The sequence below is a fragment of the Scatophagus argus genome, chromosome 5 (genome assembly GCF_020382885.2).
Source record: "Scatophagus argus isolate fScaArg1 chromosome 5, fScaArg1.pri, whole genome shotgun sequence".
NCBI classification, from domain to species: domain Eukaryota; kingdom Metazoa; phylum Chordata; class Actinopteri; family Scatophagidae; genus Scatophagus; species Scatophagus argus.
In genome coordinates, this window is record NC_058497.1 from 704,701 (window position 1) to 727,824 (window position 23,124).

The 23,124-nt window shown below is 39.2% G+C and overlaps 1 protein-coding gene across 2 annotated transcripts in view; it reads right to left on the bottom strand.

The window, feature by feature from the left end:
* The window catches only part of nlk2 (nemo-like kinase, type 2), a 32,095-nt gene that overhangs the window by 1,235 nt on the left and 7,736 nt on the right, over positions 1–23,124 (bottom strand). The window contains exons 2-11 of one of the 2 annotated variants that reach the window (XR_006843280.1): positions 18,239–18,368; positions 16,796–16,851; positions 14,543–14,649; positions 11,599–11,684; positions 8,851–9,060; positions 7,943–8,044; positions 6,404–6,490; positions 5,674–5,872; positions 4,273–4,366; positions 3,135–3,273 (exon numbers count right to left, since the gene is read on the bottom strand). Coding sequence is in view for 1 of the 2 variants with exons in the window: in XM_046388072.1 (XP_046244028.1) it covers positions 3,219–3,273; positions 4,273–4,366; positions 5,674–5,872; positions 6,404–6,490; positions 7,943–8,044; positions 8,851–9,060; positions 11,599–11,684; positions 14,543–14,649; positions 16,796–16,851; positions 18,239–18,368 (1,126 nt within the window). In the remaining variant the exon portion in view is untranslated. Of the gene's footprint in view, positions 1–1,905; positions 3,274–4,272; positions 4,367–5,673; positions 5,873–6,403; positions 6,491–7,942; positions 8,045–8,850; positions 9,061–11,598; positions 11,685–14,542; positions 14,650–16,795; positions 16,852–18,238; positions 18,369–23,124 lie in introns of those variants that run through there. The other variant, XM_046388072.1, reaches the window with a different exon arrangement.

A 23,124-nucleotide genomic window follows, 5' to 3' on the forward strand; every position in this document is an offset into this window, starting at 1 on the left:
AGTAGTCTGGTCATTGTGTTAACATGAATATGTCTAATTAAAGAACTTTTGAAAGGAAAGAAAAGACAGGGAGAAAGAGAGGGACAACCAGCAAAAAAACAGAGGCCATAGCAGTCACAAGGTCAATCAGTGCATCTTATGACCACTCACCAACATGACACAACATAATCAAAGTGTTGAGTAAAATATTCTCAAACACAGGAAGAATGGCACAGGCTGGAAAATAAGACCTACGTTGTGAAAAATAAGTTTTCCTTTAAACTAACCTTTAGGTTTGGTGGAGTTTCGGCTGTTTTGTGTTCCAAGATCTTTTCATGACTTTCTCTCACTCTCTTTGGGTAAAGTTTGCTCAATTTGGCTGAGTGTGTGAATAGTTACCTTACTGTCCAAGCAGTGAAACCCGCAGGTGCAAAAGAAGAAAGCACACATGCCTTAATAAGCAAACAACTATTGAGTTAGTTTGATGGGACCGTTCAGCTAGGCTGGTAATGCACTGAATATTACAAGTAGAAGAGACACAGAAGGAGGGGGAAAAGTTAGCGTCACAAGACTTTCTGTTCTGTTGCCTTGTTCCTTCGTAGGTACAGAAAATGACTGTAGGCTTTCTGAAGTCACATGAGTTGTGTTGTTTTGAGCATGGCGCAGGGACAGCATTTAGTCTGTACCTGTTTTTAACTATTTGCCTTTTCACAGAAAGGTTTAATTGTTCTTCAAAAACTAAATCATCTGAACAACAAAACACTATTCACCTACAAACCAAAGAAGATTCCATTCAAATTGATCACAAAAATATGCTAATCTTGTGAACAATGTCAGCAGTCAGATTCATTATTTCAAACAGAAATAAAGCTGTTATTTATCTTTTCAAGGGATACCTGACCCTTTCCACAAGGACTGACAGAAGTTTACACATTGGGGCAGGTTCAGCTTAATTAGAAATATTGTGGAGCCTCATGTATAAAGTCATCAATGAAATTATGTAAAACAACAGAAATAACAGACACAGACACACACACACACACACCATACATGTATATGTACAGTACTATGCAAAAGTCTTAGGCTGTCATTAGATTTGTTGTTTTAGCAATGGTATAATGACCATATATATACGGTAATTATTTCTCAGTCTCTGTATTAAAATACAACCAGAAAATACAGAAAATGTGTATGTGGTATTAAACAAAATAGAAAAAAATTATTTATAGTGACCTCCTCTTACACCAGAGCAACGGAAGGAACCTGGCTCTCTTAAACCTAAATGGAATGGAACCCTAATTAATGTCACTGCTAACACTTGCATTTGTCCTGCTATTTCATGTCAAAATGACTGCTGTGAAAAAGGTCTATTACACCAGATTTGTCTAAGACATGCTTGAACATACTGTATGAGTTTAACTCATTGGAAGCTTGCTAATATGTATATGATCAACCTTCAATTACATCCTTCCATTCAAAATGCAAAAGATCACAGTATTTGACAGACATAAAATCATAATTTTGCATCATCAAGGCCACTCTCAAACGGAAATCAGCAAACAAACTGGATACTCAAGATGTGGTGTTCAAGCTGTTCTAAAGAAATCTGAAGAATCAGGAGAGGTTGAGGACAATAAAGGACGGGAAGAAAACTTTCAAAATCTGATGAGAAGTTTCTCTGAGTTTTTTCTTTAAGAGACTAGAAGAAGTCCAGCAATGACCATGCTGAGCATCTGGCAGCTTCATTGGGATGCCAAATTGACCCTTCTACAGTCTGAAGAAGCTTGACCAGGAATGGTTTTTGTGGAAGGGTAGCAGCTAAGGAACCACTTTTTAGGAAGGGGAACACAGTGAAAAGGCTAAGATAAGCTAACAAAGCTCACAATGATTGGAAGGAAGATCAGTGGCAAAGAGTATCATGGAGTGTTGAATCCAAATTGATTTTTTTTTTTTTTTTTTGTTTTGATTCAATCGTTGACGATATGTGAGCTGGAGAGATATAGAAGAATGAGTGCTTGCAGCCATCAGTGAAACATGGTGGAGGATCTATCCTGGTTTGGGGCTGCATTTCTGCCAGTGATGCTGGCAATACTGTCCCAATTGATGGGATCATGGATGCTTAAAAGTACAGAGAAGTTTTAATTCATCATGCCATTCCTTCTGGAAAGCACCTGATTGGGAATGGTTTTATTTTTCAGCATGATAACAATCCCAAGCACACTGCCAGTGCAGTGAAATCATAAGTGGATTCCAGACCTGAATATTACAGAGGCAGTATAGGATCACCTGGACAGAGAAAGAAATAAAAGACCAACAAAAACTAAAGAAGAACTCTAGGAAATGCTGAAAGAAGCCTGGGCATAGATGAAGATTACTTTCGAAAACTTCATGACAGTCTCTCCAAAAGAGTTCAGGATGTGCTCAGTGCCAAGGGAGGTCACGCTAAATACCAGCTTTTGTCTGTAGAAGCCATGTTGTTCTGAAAATTGTATTTTTAAATTTTATGTATATAATTCACATATTTCCTGTGAAAGAACATGGATGATTATTAAAATTTTGCAACAAAAACAACAAATCTAATGGTGGCCGAAGACTGATGGCACAGTACTACTGTGTGTGTGTGTGTGTGTGTGTGTGTGTCTATAGGCACTATGGCCAAATGTGCAAGGTAACATGAAGGATAGGGATAGATAGAATATTTTTAATTAGTTAAAATATCAATGTGCTGGAGCCATGTTCTACATAGGGAGATTTCATTTGGAAAAAACACTGACCCTAACGATACAATTACAATCGATTATCTGAATAAGAAGCTATGTCAGATTTCATTTACCTGTGCAGAGGTAAAGGTGAGTGTCATAATGGAGAGTAGCCTGACAGTGTGGAAAATTAACCAATTTGTAATTAGGAAAATGCTAAAATAGACATCTTTAGGGATACATATATATCCCAAAACAAAAAATATCTTATTAAGATGCAATAACTATTAAATCTACTACCTGGAAGTGACCAGATGGGCTTTTAAAAACATTCCGATTTGGTCTACAGAGCATTTCTCGTTTGTTTGTACACCAAACCCCTCTAATACACACACAGAGTAATTATCAGTGGATTTCTCTTCATTTGTTTCTTATTTCAGCATAAACACAGCAGACCTGTGAGTCCTGCACTCCAGTGAAATGCTACGCAGATGACAGGTGATGAGACACGTTCTTGTTCCCAGTTTAGCAGCTCATCAGTTATTCCCACACCAGTGGAGAGGGGGGCATTTCAGAGGGCTGAGCCACTGTGGAACTGTTCAAAAGAAGGCCAACAAGTAGGTGAAGTTAACATTAGCTATTAAGATGTCTTTCAGTCAGAGACAGTTGTTACTTGACAGTTGTTACTTGAAGGGCCCAGACCGGGAGTCGAACCTGTCTGTATATGTGCTTATAAGCTGCACACTGTCCAGGTTTGTATATAGATTTAAATTTACATTACCCATTCAATAGTTATTTCTCTTCTAATTGTTTCATTCATTCATTTTCTATACCGCTTATCAGTCAGGGCTGTGGGGGGACTGGAGCCTATCCCAGCTGACTACGGGCGAGAGGCGGGGTACACCCTGGACTGGTCGCCAGTCAATCACAGGGCCAACACACAAAGACAGACAACCACACACTCTCACACTCACACCTAGGGGCAATTTAGAGTAGCCAATTAACCTAATGTGCATGTTTTTGGTATTGTGGGAGGAAGCCGGAGTACCCGGAGAAAACCCACGCAGGCACAGGGAGAACATGCAAACTCTGCACAGAAGAGCTCAGACTGGTTTTGAACCTGGAACCCTCTTACTATGACAGACGCTTCTAATTGTTTTAATTTTTACAGAAATATGCAACTCTAAATTTACTTCTTAGAAAATACAATTATCTGAATTGAATGACCTTAAACTTTTAAATCATTAGGTAGTGTAGTGCAGTTAGGAATTTCAAACTTCATACTTCAACTGGAATTAGTGTTAATGATAACAACACTGCAGAGAGAAAGCAGTAACACTACCAGCCGCAGAAGAAAGATGCTCTCTCCAGTTTTGGGAAACGCTTATAATCTTACCTAGACTTAGATCACTACTATCAATGTAATGTATGCGCAGAGAAAAGGTATGTAACTTGTTCACCCTAGCTTAGCACAAGTACCGGAAGAAGGGAAACTGCTGGCCTAGCTCCATCTACTACCTAGCCATCTGATTAATGTGCTCTATCTTTGGTATGAATACATACAGGATCTGTTGTGTATTAAAGAGCCTCCTACCTGATAAAGCTTTTGAAAGCAGCTGATTGAGGGTTAATGCAGAGTGGCACGCGACTCCCTTTTTGCTGTTCCAAAATGAACTGATGGATGAGCTCTGTGAGGAAAATACACAGAGCAGAGGAAGATCAGTAAACAAATTCTTACTTTCTTGCTTACGGCATCCTAAAGTCACTGTCAGTGACAGACAGAAATATTCAATTCAATTCAGTTTATTTACTGTATATTGCGCCAATTCACAACAAAAGTCATCTCATGACACTTTCCAATTAGAGCCGGTCTAGACCAAACTCTTTAATTAAACTGTAATACAGAGAGCCCAACATTCCCCTTGAGCAAGCAACCTCGGAGCAGACCCCGGCTCAAGATGGGCGGCCATCTGCCTTGACTGGTTGGGTTGAGAGAGAGGGAGAGAGAGAGAGAGAGAGAGAGAGAAAGAAAGATACACAGACAAGGAGAGAGCAAGAGGGGGCGGCGCATGAGGGAAGGAGCACACAAGCAGAGATGCATAGCAGCAGTAATAATACAGAAGTATTGGAACTGTAGATAATGACAATGACAATGAAGTATACAGAAGGTATTATGGTGATTATGATAGCAATATTAGCAACAATAATAATGGTAGCAGCTGCAGCAGAGTAGTAATAGAATTAAAATAAATTATGACTAAACAGTAGTAATTACAGTGAGTTTCGAGCAGTTCGTGGTAGGAATCAATGGGAACCTGCAAGACGAGAAAGCACAAGGACTCCAGGGAAGAAGTTGAGTTAGTGATATGCATAAATGGGAGATAAATGTGTGCAGAAGGAGAGGGAGAGGAAGAAAGAGCTCAGTGCGTCATGGGAGGGCCCCCGGCAGTCTAAGCCTATAGCAGCATAACTAGGGGCCGGCCTAGGCCAGCCCTAACTATAAGCTTTATCAAAGAGGAAAGTTTTTAGTCTACTCTTAAATATAGAGAGGGTGTCCGCCTCCCGGACCGAAACCGGAAGATGGTTCCATGGTAGAGGAGCTTGATAACTAAAGGCTCTGCTTCCCAATCCACTTTTGAGGACTCTAGGAACCACAAGTAGCCCTGCGTTTTTGGGAATGCAAAGCTCTGGTGAGATAATAGGGGACTATCAACTCTTTCAGATGGAATGGTGGGTGCCTGACCGTATATATATAGATATATCTATATATATATCTATATATATAGACATCTATATATGTATATAGCGAGAGAGAGAGCGAGACAGAGAGAGAGAGAGAGAGAGAGAGAGCAGGTGGTATACAGGTGGACATAATGTTGATATGGAAAGTAACGCTGAGGTAAATTCAACTATACATTCACTTGTATGTCTTAACAAAAGAAAGAAAAGTTTAGTTGTGTGTATTCCCCTGAAAAGCATCATTTGATAAACTTACCTTTGACCTGTCTCACAGAGCTCAGGTTCTTCTCAAAACCATCGTCAAACTTGGGATTAGTGACAGGTTCAAAGTCACTGGTGTAAACACGGCCAGAGGATGTGGTGTAGCAGCATTTGCACATGCATGTATGGTAGCGCAGTCTACCCTCATCCAGGTAAGGATGAGCCAGGGCATCCTTTGCCGAGATCCTCTTTGACTGTACAAACACAAACAAGACTATTAAATACATTTTACATTCATCTTCATCATCTCAGAACGCATATCAAGAGAAATAAAACAGAAACATTTTTCCAATATTTTTACCTCTCTCTGTTATCTAACATACCCCCAGATTCTACCTCATTACAGTTTCCCAGTGTCTTTGAATAGGTTTCATGGGCTTTGTCCTGCTGAATGTCCATGTCTACTACAAACAACATCCTGTAATTTCACTATGTTAAAAGGTTGTCTGAAATCATGAGTTAAGGAGCACAGTAAATACTTCACTCCCCATCTGTTTATCTCCTCTGAATGAGGTTTGTGTGTGCACTTACCAACAGAGCTCAAATGGTGTGTTTAGTTTTGTTGCTTGCTTCATACAGACCATTGTCATGACAAGCACAGTGTGCTGTGTTATACTGTACATATCTATAACTATACTTCAGTGCCTCACTGAATGGGTTTCAATCATTAGTGAAACATCCGAAAAAAAAAGAAAAAGAAAACTAAGTATGGCATAATCACTCACCGGATCAAACACCAGCATCCTGCAGAGCAGGTGGACAGCTTCATGGGTTGCTTGGCTAGACAGTGTGTACAAAACAGGAAGGGATGGCTGCAGACAAAACAAACATCGCATCAAACATCCTCCTCTATCTCCTCCAGTTCCGGGTACACCTTATACACATGTTCACCAAATATTACATTTTAATTTATGGTATTTGTTAAAAATGTACTGTGAAACAGTAATGTTCCAGCAAAAGAAGAAGCTGGGATTAAAGCATGGATATAAGGTTTATAAATCTTAACCTTTGCAATGATTAAATGAGAACAAAACATACTTAACAAATTTGTTAACAGTCACACAATGTGTTTTGATAACAGTCACTGAATGTAAAAGTTTCATTACACGAAAACTTAATAGGATACCTTAAAGATAAACACATCATTCAGTCTTTTTAAAAATCTTCTTTCCACATATCTGAGCATTTTTGAATAAATTGTTGTTTATACAGGGATATTTAGATTTTATCATTTTATCATCATCATAGTAAGGACAAAATCAAATGACTAAAATCAGTGGAAGAACTTCCAAAAAGAGGTGTTACTCAAAGTTGTCCACAGATGTAAACAGGTACAGGTAGAGTTGGAAGCTGCTCTTGCATGTGGGGGCATGGTCAAAGGAGGAGTGAGATCTGGGACATGTTCAATCTGAAAATAATGTGCACTGTTTTGCCATAGTTCCTGAGTTGAATAACTTGCTTCTTTGAAATAGGGTGAAATGGTGTGCAACAGGCTTTGAGGTACAGTTTCTCCATTTTGTTGGGTGGGTCAGAGGTTTCTCAATAAGCAGTGACATGTATAAACCCCATTGAGTTAAAAGCAGAAGTCAGTAGTACTGGTTGCAGTGTTTCAGTGGAAAAAAAAAACATTTCAGGAAAAAAAAAACACAAAATTTTGTTAATTCACATTTGATTTTTAAATGGCTATGGATGAATGGATATTCCAGGCTGGGCGGCACGGTGGTGCAGTGGTTAGCACTGTCACCTCACAGCAATAGGATTCCAGGTTTGAATCCCGGTCTGGGCCCTTCCATGTGGAGTTTGCATGTTCTCCCTGTGTCTGCGTGGGTTTTCACTACTCCGTCTTCTTACCATAATCACAAAAATGAACCATTAGGTTAATGGGCGACTCTAAAGTTCTAGGTGTGAATGTATGATTGTCTGTCTTTGTGTGTTGGCCCTGCGATTGACTGGCGACCAGTCCAGGGTGTACCCCGCCTCTCGTCCGTAGTCAGCTGGGATAGGCTCCAGCTCCCTTGCCACCCTGATGGATAAGCGGTATAGGCAATGGATGGCAGGAGGATGCATTCCAGGCTGTCATTACCACAACTGACCCCCAAATAATCCCATAGAGGGCAGCCATTCACAATGCAGTGTCCAAGATTGTTCTTTCATCGTCAAAATGACAAGCAGTTTAAACACTAATAACAAACAGTATGCACTACTATCATTTAATCTTTTCAGAAAACCAGGTGGAAAGCTTTCTTCAAAAATAGATGGCTTACCTGTTTGTGAGGTCCTCTGAGAATGTGTGCACGAGCACCTTCACATGCTGTCCTCATGGCCTCCATAGACGGAGTCCCCAACAGGTCAGTGATTAAATCCAGCTACAAGCCAACAGGGCAAAAAGACACACACATATTCAGTGTAGCTCTACTTTCAGGTATACAGCATATTAACTCCACTCTGCCTATCATCTTTTTTATAACCATGATTTACTCTTAAGTGAATCTAGAATCTGACGAGCATCATTATCATTAATAATTCAATACATCAAACTCATTCCACTATTTAGATAAATGCCATATATACCGTTTTTCATTGACAGCGCAATGTCCCATGATACAGATTATTTATTCAGTGTTTTCTCATTTATGTATTCTTTTGTATACTTTTGTGACATAGTAATACATTTGCACATTTGCGTCCATTTTGATTTTAAATTTATTGCTTGCCATTTGTAAGATTTTAACATGCTGAATTCAGTATTATGTCCATTTTCCACTCTAGTTCAGCTTTAATTCCATGAGTATAATAACAGACTCTTACTCACCACTCTGCACACCACTTCATCTTTATAAAGAAATCTACTGCTTCATTAATTAGTTCTGATCGTGTCTATTCGGCATTTTTCATTTAAGTGTCCATCTCAATGCTTTTCTGGAGATAACATCAAGCATGGACATATGAAACTGGGTATCAAAAATAAAAGCCTGGTTCTCTCTGCAGCTGAGTTGAAAAGGCATTAACATAATTATTTTAACATTGTGACATTTTATTTTATTATGTATATTTTATTTTTCTGTGTAAGTATACCGTATGTGGTATATTTCTAATTTATATATGTTCGTTTCGCTATGACTAAAGTTTTCTCTTGGCTCATCTCATTTTATCTGAAGAGGGCAAGAATTACCTGCTGAATAGGACTTTGGGCTTGGAAGAGGATGCGTCGCCCCAGCAGTTCAGCAAAGATGCAGCCTACAGACCAGATATCAATGGAATTGGAGTAGTGGCGGCTCCCCATGAGGATCTCAGGAGCTCTGTAGTACTGTGTCACTACCTCCTGAGTCATGTGCCGTGCTTCGTCTGACTCCTCCACTCGAGCCAGACCAAAATCACATATCTGGAGGATAGTCATATGGTACAATTTTTGTAATGCTGTGTTCTCTTTCTTGTCCTTGCAGCTATATTCTGACAACTAATACAAGTAACTAGTCCATAACTCTGATCCTGCAATGGACATAATCATTGTATGTTACAACTAGTGTAGACTATGGGCAGTACATCCACATAGAATAACAGCTTCCTATATTTACTTTATACCCTTTCAACAATGGCAGGTGTCTGTTGTTATCCTGCCACTGCCTTAGGGGTGGGGAGAAATAAAAATAGGAGAATTAAATCTGGACTTTTAAAAAGATTTTTGCCTTTTGCACCAAGCATGGAAAATAAGTTCTACGGTGTACTATGCTCCTGGTCCATATTCTGAATTTTTATTTGAATTCTCAAAGTTCTTATCAAGTTTAGTCCTTGAAACACATAAAGTAAATACTGTTGGTGATCTTAATATTGATGTGGACACTAATAATGACATTGTTGATACTGTATTTATCTCTTCATTAGATTTGACTGCCCTCTGTCAACATGTCCATATACCTACTCACTGTTTTAATCACACTTTCTACCTTGTTCTAACAAATGGAACTGAATTTGAACATTTAATAGTCTTTTCAATGAAACATCTTATATCTCAATAACAATTAATAATTCTGAATTTCTATTACTGGACTACAAGTCACTAAGAAAAAACAAATTCAATTCAATTCAGTTTAGTTATATAGCGCCAATTCACAACAAAAGTTATCTCATGACACTTTCCAATTAGAGCAGGTCTAGACCAAACTCTTTAATTAAATTGTAATAGAGAGAGCCCAGCATTCCCCCTTGAGCAAGCACTTGGCGACAGTGATGAGGAAAAAACTGCCTTTTAGAAGGCAGAAACCTCGGAGCAGACCCCGGCTCAAGATGGGCGGCCTTTACCGGTTGGGTTGAGAGAGAGACAGAGAGAGAGCAGGAGGGAGAGAGAGCGAGAGAGCAAGGGAGAGAGGGAGAGGGGGTGGGGTGTGAGAGAAGGAGCACACAAGCAGAGATGCATAGCAGCAGTAATAATACCAGAAGTATCAGAAATGTAGATAATGATAAAATCCTACACAAGATGTTTATCTGAGAGTGGTATCGCTAAATTTAGGAAAGTGATTCCACTGGCATTTAGTTCAATGCCATGTTTAAATAACAGATGACTCTTATTTTAAATTTCGCTCCCTCTAAATTGGTCATCTTGTTGGTAATGCTGCAAGCTGCCTATAAATGACACTCAACTCTATTGCCCTAGTTTAAAAAAGAAGGGTATAAAGCAGAAGAGATTAGCTTCATGGTATAACTCTCAAACCCACAAATTAGGGCAAACACTGGAAAAATTTTAAAGGAAATGACATTCCACCAAACTGAAAGAATCTCATTTGGTCTGGCAAGATAGCCTTAAATCATACAAGAAGTTATAGTTGGTGAAATTAAGGATTTCCAGTCAGGTTTTACAATGCTTTGTAGCATAGAAAGACTGTATTGGTCAAATTTACAATCGGCATTCTAATTGCATAAGACGAGGGAGTTGTCATACTTTCATTATTAGATCTTAGCGCTGCATTTAATATTAACATTGACCATCGTGTTACAAACACTGGAACCCTTAATTCGCATTAAAGAAACTGTATTAAGCTGGTCTAAGTCCTATTTATCAGTCTTTCTGAAAGGCATACTGGGGAGGCATACCCAGTGAACCATAATTGTCTCTCCTCAGCCTGTAGATTCTGATTCCTCTTCCTCTTCTCCTCCTCCTCGTCACACTTTTAAGGTGCATACTACCACCTGTATTTAAGTGTGTAGATGCTGCAGTTGTGAGATCAATTTGGCTTTGTATTATTGACTCTAGTTAAATAATTTTATTGATGCATATAGATTGTAATAAATAAACACAAATTTCTGAACATCCCCAATTTCTCATCATAGTTTGTTGATGAATCCACCCTTTTTAACTACTATTTAACTACTTACAAGGCCATAATTTGTGGTGTTGTTGCATTGTGTCAATGGTAGACTAGATAACAAAAAACATGACAATAAAATTTAAATACTCTCAATTACAGCTTGTTAAAGATAGTTGGTAATGTAGTTCATAAGCATTTTTTGTTATATTTGTAAAATCTGTTGTCTGTGGCTGTTAAAGGACCGCAATAAGGTCATACAAACATTTTATTTGGTCTAAATGAAATGAGCAACAACAGGCTCATTCAACAGTGAGCAATAACTCCCTTTGCTAAACAAATGTGTGCTGCGACAGCAACAGACTTTTGTTCAGTGGCTAATGTTAGTTTAAAGAACATCCACAGCAGTGTACAGTGATTGTCAAACTGTGAAGCCTTTTCAGACTGAGGAACATTTGTCGAGGGAGGAGAAGGGAGGGATGGAATCATAAAAGAATTTACTGACTATGATATGAACATGTGGAATTTACTGAGGCTTCTCTTATTGTATTGATGTCCTCAGGGCTGGCATGTTCACTTGATATGAAATGAATATGAGCAACATAGTCTGATCCACACACCTTGAGCACACAGTTGCTGTTGACCAGGAGATTGCCAGGCTTGATGTCTCTGTGTAGAATGCCAGCAGAATGAAGATATTTGAGACCTAATGGTGGTGATGGTTGAGAGAAAGAGACAACAGAATAGGATGTTACATTAGATAAAATATATTACAATCTTGTTTTAAAATGTCACTTTTTTTAGATCATCATAGCACAGAGATAGCACTGGACAAAATCACAAATGACCTTCTAATTGCACAAGACGAAGAACTTGTCTCTGTACTTGTATTGACAGACCTTAGTGCCATCTTATTACACAGATTGAAATAATTAATCTAAAGTTTAATCGGTATTAAAGGAACTACATTACACTGGTTTCAGTTCATTTATCAGATCCATCTCAGTTTGTACACTTTAACGATAAATCCTCCATACATGCCAAAGTTACTCATGGAGTTCCACAAGGTTCTGTGCTCAGACCAGTACTATTCACCTTATACTGTATATGCTGGTAATATGACTAGGGAACACTAACACTAAATTTTCATTGCTATGCAGATGACACATAACTATACTTATTAATGAAATCATATGAAACCAATCAGTTACCGTAATTAAACTTCAGGTGTGTCTTAAAGATATAAAAACCTGGATGAACTGCAACTTTCTGCTACTAAACACAGACAAATGTGAAGTCCTCCAGCATCACTGTAAGGACAATGGTAGAAAGACATGCCCTTAAATTCACACATAAAACAATTCTCCAGGACTGCCTTTTTTCACCTGCCTCACATTACAAAAAGACATATCCCAGGCATATCATCTCTCAGAAAGATGTAGACAAACTAGTACATATTTCAATATTGTTATTATTTCACTACTGTTGTTGCTACACCTCATTTTAACTAATTTATATCTCTCTCTCACCTTCACTCTTGTTCTTTCTCTCCCTCCCTCTCTCACATTTTCTCTCTTTCTCTCTCTCTGTGTCAACCCAACCCAGTCGTCCATGGCAGACAGCCACCCACTTAGACCCAGGGTCTGCTCCGAGGTTTCTGGCTTCTAAAGTGCAGTTGTTGTCCTTGCTCTGTCACCAAGTGTTTGCTCACAGGGTAATGTGTAGACTCTATATCAATATATAATTATATATTACAGTTTTCCTCATAGTTTTGTGTCTCTCCCTCCCTTTCTTTCTCTCTCTGTATCTTTCTGCAGATATCTCCAGATCTACATGTTGAACTGCATCCGGCCCTCTGACAAACCCAGTGTCTACTGTCAACATCTGCCTATGTCGTTCTTCTATATAGTGCTATTTTAACTAAGTGAACAACATATCAACTAAAAAACAAATACATACAATACATAGGTTTTCAGCATTCCAATTATAACAACCTGTCATGTTTGTCTTTTTTAATGTATGATGTTTATTGCATGTATGATTCTCCTCTTTCATCCTCTCTGTCCTGTCTACCTCTTCTTCTCCTACTTTACCCAGTCAACTATGGATGGTTCTCCTTTGTGAGCCGTGTCCTGCTCAAGGTTTCTTCCTGTTAAAAGGGAGTTTTTCCTTGCCACTGTCTGCTTGCTGGAGGGTTCAGGCTCTGGGTTTCTGTAAAGTACCTAGAAACAATTTTGATTGTAAAAGATGCTATATGAATAAAATTGAATTGAAACTGAAATTGAAAAATATTTGTGCCACATTTTGCAAGCACACAACTTTTTAAAAAAGAAACATTAAACTTATGGTTGAGCAGACAAAAATCGATTCTGTGCTCAAAAAAATATCTTCCTCTATGCTCAGGCAGACTGCTGCACGCTCACAATGTGACTTTCCCTCAGTCTGGCCCAGCAACGTGCGCTCAACTTCACTTGCGCCAGCTCAAGTTTTGCACGTTATAAATGTGCCACAAAGGTCAACCAATCAGAGAACTTGGGTGGCGAAAAACTTGTAATTGGCTGCTTCTGCTCCAATCACATCGCAGCATCCACGTGGGAAGTTTTACCATAGAGTTTTACTAGAATGCAAGGTGAACCACAAAAAGCCTTAAAAATTTAATTTTTATGTGTAATCTATTTCTAACATCGAGGTTTCAACAGCTAGCACATTAATTTCAGACAATGAACAGACAGTTTCAATAGTTTCAATAGGACTGCCCATTATCAGGAATTAACAGACACCCTGCAGGCAATCAGAATTGAGTATTAACCCAGACCATAGTTTAAACACTGATAATGTACAAACAAATTTCTGACCACAATAGTCATGTTATTTTGTTACAGTGTAAAGGCTGGAAAAAGGGCCAGCTCTGAAAGGATTCAGAAGGATTTAGAAAGATACTGAACTTTGTTCCTGGGATAGGAAAAAAGGCAAAGGATTTAGTCAAGAGTCTGGAGAATTTGTAATATATAAATGATAATTATTAGCAATTATCAGTAATTTTATATGCTGAAACCTTTTCAGCATTCAGTCAAGATGTAAGATTATTTGCTTAACAAAAAAAAAATCAGTTATTGAAACTATACATCTCAAATAAATGCCAGTATTCAAATAACGTCAAAACTGTGGAAACTCCCACCTCAGTCTCTATTTTAATTCACTAATTCGACACTCCTACCTTGCCTCTGTCTTGACAGCTGCAAAGCTACCATCAGTGAGACTCAACCCTTCCTGCACAGATGTTACTATGAGTTGAGCCATGAACTTGAAATGAATTTAGGTTACACAGAAGTTCAAGGACAGCAATCAGAACAGCTCTTGATTTAAAAACTGAATCCATCTTGTTTTAGTTAGAGTTATGGGTCGCTGTAATTGAAATGCTCAGTACTGAAAAATACAGACAATAATAATATTTACTTGGCATCCACCGTTTGTTTCCTGTAAACACATGCCAGTATGTTTCATCCCTATTGCTGTATAAGTGAGAGCATCTTATGGACATACAATTACAAAAAGAGAACCTACCTCGTAAAATTTGATAAAGAAAGACTTTGGCGTGGTCTGAGCTCAGAGGCTGCGGTGATACGATGATCTTATGGAGGTCGCTTTGCATCAGTTCAGTCACCACATAGCTGACCAATAGGAAATTAAGGAAAGAAACATCCAGGAAACAGCAAATCTCAATGAAAGCAATACTTATATATATATAATGTGTACAAACCTCTCACCCCGTATGGTGTATTGTGTGTCTTCCTCAAGCTCAGGTCCTCTACCAGAAAGACAGTTCTGTGCAGTATCTTAGCAGTTCCTAGGACTGTGCTCTTCTGGACAGAGACCACCGATGCTGTCTCTGAAATCTACTGGAGCCACTTTTCCAGTATGGGGGTCACAGCCACCTGTTGCTTTCGCTCACCACAACTTTTCTAGCTCTTCTTTCAACCCTTGGTATTTTTTGAGCTTCTCATGTTGCCCCTTTCTCCCATATGTTCTTCCAGTACTGTTTAGTCTCCTGGGTGGATTTGATGGAGAACATCTCTTAGCTTCTGCTTCTCATGTGTATCTCTTCAAGGAGGCAGACAGAGCTGTCTACACCTGAAGCGTGCTCCAAGTAGACTTCATTGGAAGCCCTTTCTTAATCATACCTCTTGAGAGCCAACAGACTTCTCTTCATTTTGCCCTGATCTTGGCTTCCAGCCTCTTCTTCCATGGGGGATAGCGCTCTTTGCTCCTTGTTATGGTGCTAACCTTGTAGCCAAGCATCTCAAGGATTACTGTTGCTGGTGGTGTGCATCAGCTCATTGTTTTGAGTTATCAACTTAGTCGGGATAGTCTGTAACACTGCATTTACATCTTCTAGCAGACTTTCAGACAGTACTTTGTCCCTTAGCCATGTTAATCAACCACAGGGGTACCAGGTATCCAACTTTGTCATTTTCTTCATTCTGAGTTCAGTCGCCCTTGTGTTTAGGGACTCTGTGTCTGTTACTGGGGCTCTGTTCCCAATCTCGGAGTGTGGGGATGATGATATCTCCCCCCTAACCTGTCGCCCTGGCTCCCCCCTGCCATAGCATTGTTGTTGTATCTCATTGTTCTCTTGTTGTGATAGCAGTTGCTGTTTGAGAATGTTGGAACACTGTGCTAGTAGTTGCTTCTTTGTTAGCATAGATGTTGGTTTTTGAAGCATCCATATATCCCAGAATCTCTGCATGTATCCTCTCTCTCTTGGATTTCTTGTGTAGTAGCATTCCAACAGTTCCCTATTCTCTGCCCTTGTCCACAAATGTCTTGTTCCAATAGCCTATTTCTTATCAGGTCGCTAACAAGCTTTTGTTAGCGCAATGTGTTAAGTGGAGATGTAGAATAGCCTGCAATCAAGTTTGGTGGGACATAAAAATGAGACTGGAGGATCGTAAATAACTGCATGTCATTGGAGCGCATAATAAAAAAATTGTCCTGGAAAAACGAGTTTTGGAGATACATTTTTTTCATGGGGCAGCGACGAGATATATATATCCATATATCTATATATATATATATATATATATATATATATATATATATATATATATATATATATATATATATATATATATATATATATATATATATATATATAGAGAGAGAGAGAGAGAGAGAGAGAGAGAGAGAGAGAGAGATAGACAGATAGTTGTATATACTGAATATGTATGTAGATATATATATCTATATATATGCATCCTTTTTAACTGTGTCTAGCTAGGGGTAGGGTATAACCTATGGCGCCTGAGGTATCTTATGTATACTTACACTGTTTCTCTGCTGCAGTTAGAAGGTTACATTTAGTATTATTTTTAAAGCGACTTTTCTGTTATAAATGCATTGTTAATGCATCTTGACTGCTCAGACTATATAAGACCAAGTGTCTGTCATCATAACAGTCACTTGTGTTTAACATACTGGTAAACACATGTTGAGTTAAGGTTTCTTAATTCAAACTATTGTTTTAACATCATGAATGAACTTTTATACTCAACTTGAAAAGACTTTTCAAATGGACAGTTTATGTGCTGGTACTACCTATTTTAGTATTCCAACAAGCAGGAGAAGTTTCAGCCCAATAAAACCTAATAAAGGTCCAGCTCAAAAAATGATATCAGAGCATTGTTGAGGCACTACAGAGAATTTCCACTGCCTGAAAACAATTCATGCTATCTGACCCACAGGTTTAAAATTATTGCACAATAGGTCCATAAAGGAATCCCTGAATCCATCTTTGAGCTAATCAATGGTAAAGGATACATTTCTTCAAAGTAGTCGATGTGTGGAGGTTGTAGTATGTCCAGAGCAGAGAGCACCTAAAGAAAGTTGAAGCCAAGGTACGTATTTCTTTTAGATTTGAAGGTGAATGCATGGTATCTGTATCGAGATGTGTTTTCTAGATAATTACATTATGTCGCCGTCTCTTGAAATTACGTGACACATTTGTCAGTCATGGCAGAACTGTCACTGCTGCCTCTTGCTGTTAGACTTGAGTATTGCACATGCGAGTGTCAACAGTTTTTTGCATAGTTTAGGATAAAAAATCGTGCCAGCGTACCCATTTTAGAACATTGTCAACTTCCTAGGTACAACAGTGTACCTATGAAAACCACATGGACGCAGTTCCTGCAAAATATTACAGCTAGAGTAACTTGGAAAATACCAGCAAGGGGCACTATGAATTTACCACTGATCAGTTGAGTAATGGGATTTTTTTTGCTGTTGGTTTGTGAAACAAACAGCTAGCAGCAGTGCTGATACAGTGGTTTGCAAGTTGTAGTATACATCAACCTGACTCATCCCTCTCACCTGACCTACTGCTGCTCCTACTGGTTTCTGTCCTCCTCCTGAGACACTCTTCTTTGCCCAAGTGCTTCTGAGCAAAGCACAGCAGACAGGCTGAGTGGCTGTAGGGTGGTCTGCTGCTGGTAAGGCAAGTTCATTTTAAGAGCAGACAGGAGAGAGAGAGGGCTCACCAGAAAGCATTTCAACTGAAGGGTCCACTGAACAGCCTGCAAGCCACCAGCAGGCACTGGATCAGGTCTGGAACTGGTATCAGGTCCAGCCCGCTCAAGAACAAGGGAAGAAATGCTTGGGTGTGAGGAGTTGCCCAGTCGTACAGCCCACCCCGTGGACAACCGAAGGCCTGTACTACAAAGCAAGTTCAGCATACCCAGGATATCTTTTCATTATCTGACTTCACTAACCCTAACAACCTCAATTTCACTAAGCAGTCACACCAACAAGTTTATCAACTCTGTCCGTCAACCTAGGATTTCCCATAGTAGCCATGAGTGTATTCATATGACTGACTGCAGAATATGACCAATCACAAAGATGGACAAAAGCAAACAAGTCTACTGGAAGCAGAGCGGCATATTTAACAAAGAGCAAAGTAAAATATTAGAGAAATTACAAATAAACATGCAACCCAGGCTAAATGCAAAACAAAAGTGCTGTATGCCCCAAAAATGGGGGTGGGTGTTGCAAAACAACTGGAATTCCCAAATGGTTAATGCCACACTTTTGTCAAATCCCTTGAATTAAAGCTGAAAGTTATCACTTCACTCACATCTTGAGTGTTTTATTTCAAATTTAATGTGGTGTACAGAGGCCAAATGCCAAAACACTAACACTTGTCCCAATATATATGGACTTAACTGTATCTGTAGATAAAATTTTTAAGCACTGCTGTGTACTTACGTTTTCATGTTTGAAGAAACACAGCATTTTCAGCTCCCGAAATACCCTCTTGCAAGAAACAAGGTTTTGGAAGACATTGGGCATCTTTTTGAGAGCGACTCGCTTTCCATCTCTGGGGTCTGTCACTGACCTGGGTGAAGAGGACAAAATAAAATCGTGAAAACATTCAGTGGCTCTCATGAGGAATAAGCACTTTGACATTGTTAGCTAGGTTAATAGGGTTATTAGCCTACCCCAGCTGACAACAGGTGAGAGGCGGGGTATATCCTGGACTAGTTGCCACTAGTTGTCAATAGCAGGGCTGACACACAAAGACAGACAAGCACACACGTTTACACACTCACACCTAGGGGCAATGTAGAGTGGCTAATAAACCTAATGTGCATGTGTTTGGGACTGTGGGAGGAAGCCAGAGTACCCAGATAAACCCCCCCCATGGGCACAGGGAGAACAAACTTGACACAGAATTCAATTCAACTCAACTTTATTTAAAGTACCAATTCATAACAGAGCTATCTCAAGACACATTACAGGTGTGTAAACAACACATTCCAAAAAAAAAGAGATACAGAGAGAAACAGGTCCCAGGGCAAAACCCCACACAGAGTAAGTCCGAGATTCTGGATCCAGCAACATGCTCTGGAAGTGCTGAGAAAAGATGGAGCACAAGAGCTCCGGGGGAGAGGGCGAGTTGGTGCTGTACCGGTGATGGGACATGATGAGTGAGTCCCCCTGCTCTGAAAGCTCAGTGTCTAAGGATCTCCCCCAGCAAACTAAACCTATAGCAGCATAACTAGGGGTTGGTCCAGGCAGAGCCTGAATAGTCCTAACTATAGGCCTTGTCAAAAAGGAAGGTAATTCGTTTTCCACAGCAGAGGAGCTTGATAACTGAAGGCCCTGGCTCCATATCTACATTTGGAGATTCATGGTATTACCAGTAAGTCTGAATCTAAGGAACGCAGCACCCTAAAGGGCTGATATGGTTCAATGAGATCAGTGATATATGTGCAATACATAGTTCCACCCACATTCCCGAATGCCACACAAATAAAGTACCAATTTCAATTTTCAATTTATTTATATAGCACCTTATACAATCAAAACTGTCTCTAGATGCTTTAGAGAGACCCAGAGCCTGAACCCCCGAGCAAGCAGACAGTGGCAAGGAAAAACTCCCTTTTAACAGGAAGAAACCTTGAGCAGGACCCGACTTGCAAGGGAGTACCATCCTGCTGATAGACGACTGGGTGAAGGAGGGGAAGAAGAGGTAGACAGGACAGAGAGAATGAAAGAGAGAGAGAGAGAAACATACATGCAACAAACATCATAAATTACAAAGGACAAACATGACAGGTTATTATAACTGGAATTCTGAAGTGACTGACTGTGTATTGTATATATTTGTTTTTTAGCTGATATGTTGTTTAGATTAGTTATAATAGCACTACATAGAAGAACTACATGGGCAGATGTTGATAGTAGACATTGGGTTTGTCAGAGGGCCGGATGCAGTTCAACATGTAGATCTGGATAGAGAGAGACCTGCAGAAAGATACAGAGAGAGAAAGAAAGGGAGGGAGAAACACAAAACTACGAGGAGAACTGGACACACAGTTAGTGACATAAAATAATGAATTATATGTTGATCTCATGAGGGGAGAGGAGGGGAGAGAAAGAAGAGGAGAGGTGGTGGGGGAGATATGATGGTGGTGGTATTGGGGAGGTGGGGGAACTGCTTGGTGGATCGTGTTTGTGTCCCCCGGCAGCATAGGCCTATAGCAGCTTAGCTATGATAGAGATTAAAGATTAACAGTTAGTCAGCCCTATTGTACCTGTGGCTGTATATCAAGAAGTGACTGTAACTATACCTGTCAGCCCTACACACTTTGTTTGAGGCTAATTATATGCTTTACTAAACAGAAAGGTTTTAAGTTTAGTCTTAAAAGTGGAGGTGGTGTCTGCCTGTCGAACCCAGATTGGCAGCTGGTTCCACAGCAGGGGTGCCTGATAGCTAAAGGCTCGTCCTCCCGTTCTACTTTTATGAATTCTGGGAACTGCAAGTAAACCTGCACTCTGTGATCTGAGTGTTCTATTGGGAATATATGGGACTATTAGATCCTGCAGGTATGATGGGGCTAGTCCATTTAGGGCCTTATATGTAAGTAGGAGAATTTTAAAGTCTATTCTGAATTTTACCGGAAGCCAGTGGAGAGAAGCTTGAAGATGAGGGAGATATGATTACTGATTCCTATTAAAACTCTAGCTGCTGCATACTGGATCAACCATTAGGACAACTGAAACATTCACTTGTGCTTCTCCTTGTAAGTATCTCTACCCGCTGCCATTTTCTCACAACTGCCCAGTCATCACTGCACATGTGCAACATGTGCAAATAACTTGTGTGAAAGTTTAGCCTGAAATTGGATGAAGAAAGAGTGTGACAAGGTGACTGACAGAGGGCCCACGAGGAAAAGAATAAAATCATCCCTCGATTGTTTTGATTGAGCTTCTTGGTGATTAGTCAAAGAATCTTTAAGTACAGGAATACAGAGATCAATGCCCTGGTGTGGAACACAAGAGGTATAAAAATGAGCATTCCAGCTCTACATACTGCAGCCCTTTCCAGTGCACCTTCAGTGAACCTTTTCAAATAGGATCAGTCAAAGCAAACAGATGGCAAAGGACTTAGATCCTGTGCTTCAAGATATCCACCAATAAGCTCACATTCTTGAACCAGAAGAGCTTTCAATGAATACACAACAGTCACAGTGGTTTGGAATGAAAATGTGTATAACTTGAGGGGTTCATGCTGCTTGAAATTACAATAAATCCTAACATATGACAAGACAGATACACTAAAGTCCCACAGAGGGGAAATTTGCATTGTCACAGCAGCACAAGGACAGCAAAAACAAAGGTGCAGATAAGTCGAGTAAAAAAAAATATAGAGAGCAAAAACTTTTCAAAACTATACAAAAGCAGACACAATATTTACAGTAATTCACAATTTTTAAAATTGGGGCACATCTACATATAGGAAGGCAGAGGCACACAGGGTGGTAGATTTGAACTGGGGGGTGCTCACAGGTGTGGGTGTGTAATATGTTTTCTATGTGCTTTACAACACACCGCTGTGAAACAATAAGAAAATGTGTTATTTTATTTCTTTCCCTCTTTCTCTCTCTTCCTGACAAGAAGTTGAGACAAACAAAACAGGTAGAAAATCTGCTGAAAATTCAGTGAATTATGATATTTTAATTGTGGAGACAGGTAGTGCTGCTGTAGATTTACTTGCATTAGGAGGTGGTGAAGCCCACCGGTTGCCATGTTGTCTGTGTATCATAATCTACATACTGTATGTCATATTAGTGCACTGACTCTTTTAAAGTTAACACATCTGACAGATGGCCAAACATGGCCTCTGTTTTGTCGGTCCAATTTCAAATAAAGTGCATAAACAGCACTGGAAATATTTACTTTTCAGCTGCGTACCATGAGGACAGATGGCAGAAAATGAGACAGCTCAGTGGAGCCAACTGAGGCTACAGGTAATTACTCATTATCGGTTAAAGCTTCTATGTATGGACTCAACTACAGTCATAAAATTTAACACGTGAATAATTAACTACTTTGTGCTGTACTGTATTACTTTTCAGCTGAGAACCATTCCAACAATCTTCATAGACTGAGGCTGACCAAATGCATGGAGCTGCCAGAGGCCACAGCTAATTAATTATTCATTCTTTCTTATACTTCTTTAATGCATGCTGTCCACTACCAACATGTAACTATAAAGAACAAAATCTCAGCCTGTCTGTCTGTATTTCCTCCAAACATCTCAAGAACTATTTATCCAATATACTTCCAAAATGGCATTTCTGGGGACCAAGGACATGTGTTTGATATTAATCAGCTCAGAATAACCAATCCCACAGTGCTATGTAGAGCAGCAGGGATGTGACTTAAGGACTCGACTCAGCTCAGTGAGTGAGATACAAGAGACAGTCAGAGACATAAAAGAGACAGTGAAACGACATTTCACATGGCGTGCTCTAAGAATAGAAAAGTAAACAGCAAAAACAAAATTCACAATAGATGCCAGTCAATAGTTTACTTTACTGAAGTTTATGTGATAACAGAGCAAATATTTAGTACTTTAATTACAGAACTAATTTATCACCTCATACATGTTGCATAGTTACATAATTTTACAAAACAGCATTTATACTGCAATGTGTTTCAGCTACGACATATGACATGTAGCCACATTCCTCTGTGGACTGGAGTCTGCAGGTATAGGTGCATTCTTATAAATTAAACATGTTGAAAGGTAATAACACGTTCAACTTTTTCTAGCTGTGTTATAGCATAATCTTTTCATCCGGGACCACACTGTAACATCTACACTATATTTCATTTCACTGTCTGGACTAATCATGAATTTTGTTCAGAAAGAAAGGTCTAAAATTGGTGAAACTGGTAAATGTGCGTTCTTAAGAATATACTGAATTTTGTTTCTAATAATTTTATTGCGTGAGGCAAACTGATTGTATTTCTGCCCTGATTGTTCAGCAGCCAATTGTTATGGCTGATATTCAGTTAAAATATGAAACTGGGATCAGAGCAATTCAAGCTGTAATGTTTCAGTAATCAAAAGAGTGGTTAGCACCTATTTTGATAACCAATTGATGATTTCAATCTTTTATCAAGCAAAAATGTCTAATATGACTTGTTCGAGCTTCTTAAATGTAAGATCATTAATGAAATTAGCCTAAATCAAAGTTCCCCTTCAGACATACATACATTCAAAATACATGAAAATACTCAGCTATAACTATTATTTTCATTAACATGCCGCACCCCCAAAAAAGTAAGACAAACTCTAA